The sequence below is a fragment of the Periplaneta americana genome, chromosome 15 (assembly GCF_040183065.1).
Source record: "Periplaneta americana isolate PAMFEO1 chromosome 15, P.americana_PAMFEO1_priV1, whole genome shotgun sequence".
In the NCBI taxonomy this organism is placed as follows: domain Eukaryota; kingdom Metazoa; phylum Arthropoda; class Insecta; order Blattodea; family Blattidae; genus Periplaneta; species Periplaneta americana.
In genome coordinates, this window is record NC_091131.1 from 10,188,970 (window position 1) to 10,199,699 (window position 10,730).

Sequence of the window (10,730 nt, forward strand, 5' to 3'; positions counted from 1 at the left end):
CAAATGACTTTATTGTCAAACGCCTGGCATTAGAAAACAACAACATTTAAAAGACCATAATATGCTTTTCGTAACAAAAATAATGACTACACTGTCTAAGATTCTTACAACAAAATAAATTACAAACATATACATTATGTTTATATGCTTAGAAACATACAGGAGAATTATCTTTGTAGGGTTACTAAAGACCTAGACAAGTTCCGATATTATTTTCATGCATATGTTATAGCCCTAATTGTGATGCAGGTTCTACTTGCATGTAACCATATTTTTTTGAGGTGGGGGGGGGAGAGCTTTTATTAGGTTTTCACCACAATACTTAACTATTACATTCGTTCTACGACAGACAAAAGGCATAATTATATCCAAATGAAGGAATGTCATTTTATTTAGACCTTTAAGATGTTACTTCAGTGGTTCACCCATGCATAACAAATGTTTACAAGAGATGATAAATCCTTGGAAAATATAGAAACTTAATCAGCTTCAAAATCAAGCTTTAAGATTAACTCACAACTTAATTTACGATATGAATCCTTCCAAAACGCAGTAATCTTTTCTGACTGAACCAGCACATCAATCAATACTTCAATAAGAACTCCCACTTCAAAAGAAACAGGCCGTGATAGTTTTGCCAAATACCTGCATAGAATTGCAATGTATCAGTCCCCTAACTGCCCATTGTGCAACTCAAACCAAGAAATGGATTCGGAACACCTCAAAATCTGTGCTTCAGTGGCTGACCATGATAATATCTTTGAAAAATATTGGAGTACCAGAGGTCAAATGACTGTCAAACGCCTGGCATTAGAAAACAACAACTACTTCAAAAGAAATCAATCATTGCTGAATTCTTGGATATGAAAAGGCTGAAAATGAGCCTGAGCCCTGCCTATCCTGTTCTCTGCTATACCTGATAATCTTGCAAAGAAGGAAACCAAGATAAAAAAGAAAAAGGCCTACATTAAAAAAAAAAAAGCACACACACCACCATCCCCCCCCCCCCCTTCCTTATGACAAAATGCCACTGAATCTTACCTCATTCTCTACACTATTAGCATGTAATGAGACGTATTTTCCAGATTTTCGCTAGTAAAACTTCCTCACTTGTTAAAGAAAGATTTATGTAGTGAAAATGTTCCAAATCACAAGATGATGTTGATCCCCACAAATTACAGAAAGAGAACATAGCGCATTTATAAAAGTATAAAGTGTTAAAATTGTTACTATTAGCTTTCATTAGCCATTACCAGTGGTTGGAATTTCATACCTTCAGCCGTTCTACAGAGATCACAGCAAACCTACCTAGCTCATTCACCTCGTATGTTAGCATCACACAACCCTGCTGGTACAGGTGAAGGTTAACAAATCACGTTCTACAAGTACTAAATCTACTATATTTGCCGATGGCTGCATTACCATGAGATGAAATGCTGAATTCTAAACGAATATGAGGTTCAAAAGAGAAAAATATCACTAAAATTACAATATCAATGTGAATTATTTTTGTATCAAAACATAAGTTTATGCACCCAAATAAATACATATAAATTCGTTGAACAAGGTTTAATAACGCATTATGTTCCAGAATGTTACATGCAAAGCACAGTATGCATGCAAATTCATGCTCAAAATACCGCAGATGAATATTTATGTACAATAACAGGACTAAGGAAACTAAGACAGGAAAAAGTAAGGAAGAGGTAAGATGAACAGGATGTACTTACAAACTGGAAAGGGAAGCAGGAGCTTCTGAACAATAAAAGCAACTGGTGAGCTTTGTTTTTTATTTATATAACAGCTGATCTCATATAGCTCATCTCTCATCACACAGTTTCTTGCACTGGAGGTTCATATCCTTCAGGACGGTCCACCCTTGCACCAGGCTCGTCACTTCCGCCCTTTCCGTCACCATGCAACTCTAGCAGTTTCGACAGCTCAAATCGAGGCTTCTTCAGGACCTTCACCTACAAATATCATGCAATGCACATACACATTAACGGGAATCACAAGTTGTACATTTTAACAGATTTAAAACCACTTCTGCTAACAGAAAATCTATTTTATGATATTAAGGAATCTTTCGATTCTGCAGACCAAAGCATTTTTCAGCAGAATCCCGATTTTAGACGACCTTCATTTAACGTTAAGTTTTCACAGTCCCAATAATTATTACATATGATTAATGTACTTTTATATTCGATTTAGCCTCATGGTCTAGTGGTCAGAGCTTCTGGCTATAGTTCATGAGGTCCCGGGTTCGATTCCCGGTTAGAGCACAGGAATTTTTCCTTAAAGGAGATTATTCCTGTATTCGTCCAGGGTCTGGAATTTAGGTTAAGTTTAGATTTAAGACCTCTCCTGGCACCACATTATCATAATCATCCTATCACATCATCGGGGTAATGTAACTCCGCCTTCCAGGGGCCCCAACCTCAGAAGTGGGTTACAATTAAGCCACGGCAGGAGAGAAGACCAGAAATGTCGAAAAGACAACCTGGTGGCATTGGATAAAAAAAAATATTCGATTTAGCGTTAGGTATTCTCTTTGCTGTGAAACCCGCATTTTACGTTAAAAATTGCTTTTAAATGATTTTTAAAATCTCGATTAATACAAAAACAAATGCATCTAGATTCAATGCATCAAATACAAATTTGTACGCCTAACAATATAAATTATATAGGTTATAAAATCTCTTTTTAGTAAAATGGACGGTTTTCTTGCAAATAAAATAAATAGACTAACACGTATCATTATTTCCTGCCATTAGTAACTCTGGCAACCCTACTGGGGCGACTAAGGGACGAAACTCAGATTTTCACACCAAGTGCTTTCGTATGTGAACCAATAATAAGCTATTGCAAAATTATGCATACTTTCAACCTAATTTTATAATTAACCATATACTTAATTAGAAAGTGCATAATAGGTTTTTTCTACAATGGTGCGTAAAGTTGCATTTCACCCACTGTTATCAGTGCCTAAAGTGAGCCTTTAAAACACTGGTGCTTAAAAAAGTAAGCAATCACTTTACGCACTGTCAAACAAAATTTAATATTCAATGTACATCTTCATTCAGTAAGAAATTAATGCATTACCTCGATCTTTCATTACTTAAATATTACACGTAACAAAATAAGTAACAAATTTAACATTCATATCTACATTTTAGCCTTTATTATTCTGAAGTTAGGCCTACATGTAGTACTCACTGTAAAAGATTTAACATTCAACTGTTCCTAACCGCTTTATTGATTATATGGCTGGTTTAGATAGCATTAAAATGATTTGAAGACAACAGCAAATTCTTAATTTATAAATACACGAAATTTATAACAACGTATAATTAAATTTTATACATTAAAATCACACATATTTCAGATCATATACGGAGTACTCACAAAAACAAAACCAAAGGGATGATGTTTGAACCCAAGTGTTTAACGAGCATTGTTTGTAATAATAGTAATATCAGCCCTAGAATTTATAACAAATTCATAAATACCCACGTCTACAACAGATTGAAATTTAAAAATGTATATAAGCAATTTGTTATCATGAGTAATGATTAATTTTTAGATGTTATTTTATTGTAATTTATGCATGTAAATGTATTATGTATCAAATCTTCCCGAGCACGAGAACACACTCTTTCAGAGGAGTGCTAGAATTTTTTCAATTTACGATTATCTCTTTGTATTGTATTTTTCTGGCAATACGCAATATTATAAGCTGTGCAGAAACTTCCTTGCACCACCTGACGTTTTTCTTTTATTCACTGATGGTATTTGATGTTTCCTTTCGTGGTTACAAGAATAAGGTATGACTTTTTAATGCAGAGACCGTCATATGCAACACGTATTAATTAAAATCCAACTTTACCTGATTTTCTACAGGTCTATCTGTATATTCCACAGACAGAGCAAATGTTGTTGCCTGTACACAACCTGATTGCAAACTACTGTGTAAATGAAAGATTTCATAATTCAAAAACATTCGTATTTCAAATATTATCTCCGTTCATAGAATCAACAATGCCAAAAACACTTCTACAGCTGGAAACTCATTTCCTTACCTTACGAATGTACACATCATGAAGAGGATAGATTCCTTGACAAGCCTTTTCAATATCTTTCGCAATGGAATCTGGGAGCAGCTTGTTTACTACTTCTTTTAAGTCACTAGATGTAACATCACGTGTGATGATTTCAACCATCTTCTTGCGAATAGCTCGCACCTACACAGTATGAAAAAGATATCTCTATAGTGACTGACATTTCATCACATAATCGCAGTGAATATGTATGTCGAGAGTAATATACATAACAAAATGATATTCTTGTATCTAAAGTACCTGTGTGTGCTGAGCATAGCAAGTCTTTCTTTGAGACATCTGGTCCTTGTTGGTAAATCCAATGCAGAATACTCGAAGCAAGTACCCATCAGTGGTCTTTACATCAACATTAGCTTCGATCAATGTCTGAAAGCAACAAGAAAATTATATACAACTTCAATGCAATTTCAAAATGTCACAACTTTTAAAACACTCTCAAATGATTTCGAATGATCTTAACATAATAAAAAAAAAATTAAAACTGAACACAAAACTTAACCAGGTTGTTTGCCCAAGTGGGAAACCAACCCACGTGCAACCACCTCAAAGCATGAGTCATATTTGCTAACCCAAGTAGACTCCAATAACCAAAAAGTAAGCTACACTAAAATAATGAACTTCATTTACAGATTGAACCCTGTAAGCAGATATCTATTTGTATTTTATTATTACAGTAGAACTCCGATTATCCGTCACCCTATTAACCAATCAGCGGATTATCCGACTCTCTCTCTCCTCCCTTTTTTGCTGCAGAACAAAATATGAAGTCCTGTAGATTGTTAGTACGTATTTTTACTTTAAAGGGTTATTAGAAACCTTTTACATAGTGTCTAGTAAGAATGCTTCCACGCTCAAGTAACAGGAACAGTTACTTCTTATTTCTCTGAGGGTGTTTTTTTCCAACTTACAAAATAGTCACTACGATATCTACTTCCAAAGAAATGATCCTAAGAACTTTCACACAATTGCAAACCCATTCACCAATCAGTATTTGTCCTACTGTTCGAGTGGTTGTACTGTTTACTTTCTATGCAAAATGTCTTCCATGATCGCCGAAAGAAAACGTGCTGTGCTTAGTATCGAAAAAAATGTAAATAATTGAGAGGTTTGGAAAAGGAGAAACTGTAGCTCATGTCAAATGAGTACGAAACTACATTACAGTGTGCGCGATTTAATAAAGTAAAAACAGTGATGCAGTGTATAAAGTAAGAGAATGTATATCTACTGTATAACACGATTTCTATCAACCATTAGGATTTCCTTGGCCCTTAAAACTCGTCACTGACAATCGGACTTAAGTTAGTGAACTTCTGATCCACTAACTAGCATGTTAAAAACATGACCACGGAGAAAATAAAGAAATAATTATAGGCTTATGCACATAATTTATGAAAATCTCTTATGGTACGGATTATCCGATTTTTTCGATTAACCGCTGAGTCCACCCCCTTCATTACCACTGATAATAGAGGTTCTACTGCATATGTTTTATATATTTCAAAATGTCCACCGCTTTGGAGTAGTGGTCAGTGTCTGATTATGAACATAGTGTGCCAGGGATCGAATCCTAGTTGGGACAAATTGCCTGGTTGAGGTTTTTTCCCAGGATTTTCCGTCAACCCATTGAAAGCAAATATTGGATAACTTTCGGCGCTGGGCCCTGAACTTATTTTGCTGACATCACCTAGACACTAAATAACCATCACAGTTGATAAAGCGTCGTAAAATAAACCAATAAAAGTAATATAGCTGTAAAAGAATAAGTCATACAGAGAACAAATGGACATTTTTTCACCTCATCTTTTCCCTCATCTATTTTTATAGGATGAACAGTCCTTTATGGCCAATACAAGGAGTTAATATCCAGAGAAATAATTTTGTAGAATGGTGAATTAAAAGAAGTTTTCCTAATAATTTTTTGGACAATTTTTGGGCAAATCGTAAAACAGCGAACACTAAGATCTGCCCACGACCCCTTTCCACTTTTCCCCTACAAGCTCACCACACACTCTAGCGGGAAAGAGTGGAAATAGGGGTTTAGGGTGGGATGACATCTAGTGGAGCAAAGTGGAACAAAAAGAGTGAATGCGGCATCTACGAAGCAAAAGCGGAACGTCGTCCTATTTCCCTCTCCAGCCTCTCTTTCTCTCTTCCTTGCTTCATGTCTCTCTCTTTTTTTTTTCTTATGACTTAGCAGAGGGTAGTATTCGATCCGTTGATCTTCCTAACGAAACGAAATGCACGCTTTAGACCTCTCGGCTACCGAGACGAGTTGGTGATAGAAGGGAAAATGAATCTATTTATATTCAAGGGAACTGCCATAACGTATTGCAGAAATGCAATGTGTGTCATTGGATATGTCTTAGTACGTATGTGGTCGTTGTCTAATGCACATCAATTTGGTTGTATTGTGTTGTGTTGTAAAATATGAAATACGTGCGAGGCAGAAGGCAGTGATCCACCAAAGTGGGGCAGATAGTAGAGAGAGCAGGCGAGCGATGTGCCGAGAGGCGAAGGTGGGGATAACTTCCCCTATTGGCATTCGCTGTTTTACGATTTATCCCAATATTTAATTTGTTTTGTGCCATATTTCTATGTTTCATATTATATTTTGATATTTTTAGGGCACAGAAATCCAGGTCAGATTTTGTTTCAATAATTTCAGAACAGACCTGGAAACAAGGTAACCATCTATAAAATTGAATACTGGGTCTAATGCTAGAATAAAAGTACTGACAATATCACTTCTTCCTAACAGCAAGGTTAACAAAACAAGGCAATTCCACTTCCCTGCCACCTGTACAAGGCCTACTACGTAAGTTACCGTACACTTTAAGGTACGGTCACACGTCGCTACTTTTGCAGTGATGCAGTACAAAAAACTGCGCAACTCTTGTACTGCGACGTGTGAACAACGGTGCAACCTGAAAAGTAGCAGCTGCCGAACCTGCTGCTCGCTACTTTTTCATGCTGCACGCAGCTTAAAAGTAGATACATGTGAACAGGGTTCTCAGGGTTGCAGCCGCAGCATTTTTGATATCGGTTTTGTTGAAACTTTTGCTGCGGTTGCGACCAGTGTTGCCACCCAAATGTGCCAATGACACTCTTATTGTTTGGATATATTTTAATGTTAGATGTGATGAAAATAAATTATTTGTAACAGTTATTAAGTGCACAACATAGTCTGAGCATATCTGCTGACGATATAATTCACTTTTTTAATTTTCTGTAGTGTAGTTTCAAACAGGAGGGTTGCCAACATTGATTATGTGAATATGCTGTCGGTATCATTTAAGTATATAGGCGTTTTTAAAAGCTTTATAGTAAATATAATGCCAATTTCAGATTACTAGTTAGGACAGAAAAGCAAATAATAGATAAGTAAGCTTTCGCATGAGTTTCTTAATAATGCGAACATAACCACAAAATGTATATTGAGAAGTCAACGCGGAGATGGAAACCTGCAGCATGACTGCGGCTGCAAAAGTAGCGCCTTGTGTGTGAACAGACTCGCAACCTTCAGTTGCAACTTTTGCAGCACTCGGGTTGTGCAGCACGAAAAGTAGCGTGCAGCACGCTAATTTTGGCTTACATGTGAACACGACACGCAACTTTTGCAGCTGCAATACAAAAGTTGCGCAGCAAAAGTAGCGACGTGTGACCGTACCTTTACATGTCACAAAACTTAGTTTCACATGCACACAAAAGCAATGTGTTGTACAGATTGTAACACATGTCAATAGATAAATAATACTAACCTGCCATTTCTTAACCATTGATCGCAGTTTATCAGTGGTAAGGTCCATGCCATGGAAATTTGTAAGGACATTCCTGCCCTGTACATCTTCAGCAATCAGACGGAACTTGCGGAATGAACGTTCTGCGTCATTGTCGTTTTGCAAATCAGCCAAAGACACCTCAAACACTCTGTACTTCAAACCCTCTGACGCAATCTCTACAAAAGGAAGTTACGATTATAAACATATTTTGCTCTTAACAATAAGATTCCTGGACATATAGCTTTGAAACTAAATCTGTTTACAAAAATCCTATGTAGTGAGTAGTGAAATAGTAACTCTTGCTAGTTATTTGCACAACTAGTGCACGTTTCACTAGCTTACATACCAACTAAACGCTGGTCCACAACAAACCGGGAACGAGAACGGGAAGTGAAGGACGTGAACGTAAAGATTTTTGATTCGCAACAAACCGAGAACGGAAATGGCTAAGCATTATCAATGTGTGTCAATGATGATATGTAAAGTCATATTACGCATTCTGATGTTATTTATGTATAACTGACCAATGACGTTCTCTCATGAGTACAAGCCAGTCAACATGAACACAGGTTAACCAACTTCAAAATTTATGGCAAGGAATATTTCAGAATTCAATTCAGGTGGTAGTCTGGTTGCATATACACGTAGCACATGTTGAAAATAATTCTACTGATTTTTTGGGTTAGTTACAAGCAATGGAGGAAGGGGCTTCCTTGCTACAAAATATAGTACGACGACAAATACTTTTTTGTTGACAACAGAATGAATCTAGTAGGCTATGATCGGAAACGAGAATGGCAAAATTAAAACTTGGCCAACCTTCACGTTCCCGTTCTTGGACTCTGGCAAGCTTCTCATTAATTGTGAATGCTCACATTTAAATAGGCCTATATTTATTTTAACAATATTTCCGTTCTCGTTGTCATTTCTGTTCCCAGTTTATTATGAACCAGCTTTAAATCTTATACTATTGTAGACACTTTCTTACATCCACAGTTCACATTAAAACTAAGTGCTGTGTTTATGAATAATAAAGGGAAAGGGTGGCATTTCTTCTGGGCATCGGTATGTATAGGGTCTTCCAATAAGTGTCCTACTTTTAACATATAACAGCTGTCGTGTTTATGAAGCTATAGCAGTCATTTTTTCCATGGTTGCAGTTGTTTTTGACAAATAATCTTGGGACATTTCACAACGCATAGAAATCATTAAAATGTATTGTTAAAAAAGTAAACAGTTCGCAAAGCATTCCATGAAGTATACTGCGTGTGTGTAAGATACCAAGCTATGATAAGGTTACAGCCCAGATTAGATGTGTGTGTGTGTGTATTAATCGAAAAAAAAAAAAATGTCCTATAAACATGCGTCCTATTCTCAATATTTTCCAGCCCCCAATTTTCTACCTACAATCCAAAAGGAACTATGCTACAAGAGAAAGTATAATGAAAATCCTCAAACAACTTACTTGTGCCCTGTGTACGATTGACGAGAGTCTTGCCAATCTGCCGAGTGGCAAACATGGATGGTGCCTTCACATCGTACCAATCTTTTCTTGTGAATGGATCAACACTGAAATAAACAAAAATTGAGTCATAAAGATGAACTGAAGCACCTTAATGTGGCGTAAATAGTGCAAATTATTGTTATTGAATGCCCCCCCCCGGGTAAGTTTAATAAAACGTTTCACCAACATTTGTCAATTGTTAATTTTAGCCTAAATTACATCTTGGTACAATTCGAAAAAAAAAAAAAATCATAGTGACACACGTTACAACCAAAACATGGATATTTGGAAGTTTGTCGTTTAGTTTAAAAGTAGTTGTAATAGCCTACACAGTAAATTAAAAATGAATATTGCAACAATTAAATGCCGCAGAATACACAGATAGATAGGAGGCTACATAGGTACCGGTAACAAATAAGAAGGCTAGGTTTCTTCAGTTTATCTACGAATCATTAAGTCATAGGTATTTTCTCCAGAAGAACTACACAGTGGTAACAAGTTTTAAACAGCTGTTACGTCATCTCCCATTACTTACAAATCTTTGTAATTATCTCGAAGTACCAATTCATTACTTTCTCACTATTTCTTATAGCTAAGTAGGCCTATATTACAGGCCTACATACCAACGAAATATGAGACATGTCATATACGAAATAATACTGCTCATATACTAGGATATCTAATTTTAGTTGTTACATATTTGTTGGACTCCGTATTATACATATAAGCCAGCGCATGTGTATTCAGGTCACATTTTTTCATAAAAATCAGTGCATTGTATACATTTACTATCTTTACAGTAAGAAAACATCGTAATCTAGCTTACTAAATTAGGTTAGGGTACTACTACAGGATAAACCAACAAAGTATGTATAAATCACTCAAAACTCAACCTGAGAATATTAATTACATTCAGAACATAGGGCATTTAAGTAATTAATATATCAAATTCATACAGAAATGTGGCTACGTCCTTCAAAACGCATGAGGTCTGGTCCGGTTAATCCTCACATCATCTAGGTTTATCTTGTACATCCATTCGATAAAGCAAATTGTATTTTCACTAATAAATTTACGAAATAGCAAGGTATAATCCCAGACATGATTTTACTTACATCTTCTTCTTAACACCTTTCTTTCCTCCTTTAGACAAACCCTTATTCTTACCGACAGCCATGTTTCCCCACTCACGTAAACGGAAGAATCGTGTGAATCTTTGCCTGGCGGAAAAGGATATTACGTACTATATCGATATCGATTTGATCGATTAATATGCGAGTGCAACATTAGAAAAATGTTACTTGAGTGATTGATATGTAATTAAATACT

General features: G+C 36.0%; 1 protein-coding gene across 1 annotated transcript; it reads right to left on the reverse strand.

The window, feature by feature from the left end:
* Nucleotides 1-1,776: 1,776 nt before the first annotated feature.
* Nucleotides 1,777-10,675, reverse strand: RpS3A (ribosomal protein S3A). The gene is made up of 6 exons (XM_069846663.1): nucleotides 10,517-10,675; nucleotides 9,363-9,466; nucleotides 7,877-8,073; nucleotides 4,359-4,484; nucleotides 4,080-4,241; nucleotides 1,777-1,970 (listed from the first exon to the last, which is right to left on the reverse strand). Exons 1-6 carry the CDS (start codon nucleotides 10,576-10,578, stop codon nucleotides 1,830-1,832), a joined length of 792 nt encoding a protein of 263 aa, XP_069702764.1. The 5' UTR covers nucleotides 10,579-10,675; the 3' UTR covers nucleotides 1,777-1,829.
* Nucleotides 10,676-10,730: the final 55 nt, after the last annotated feature.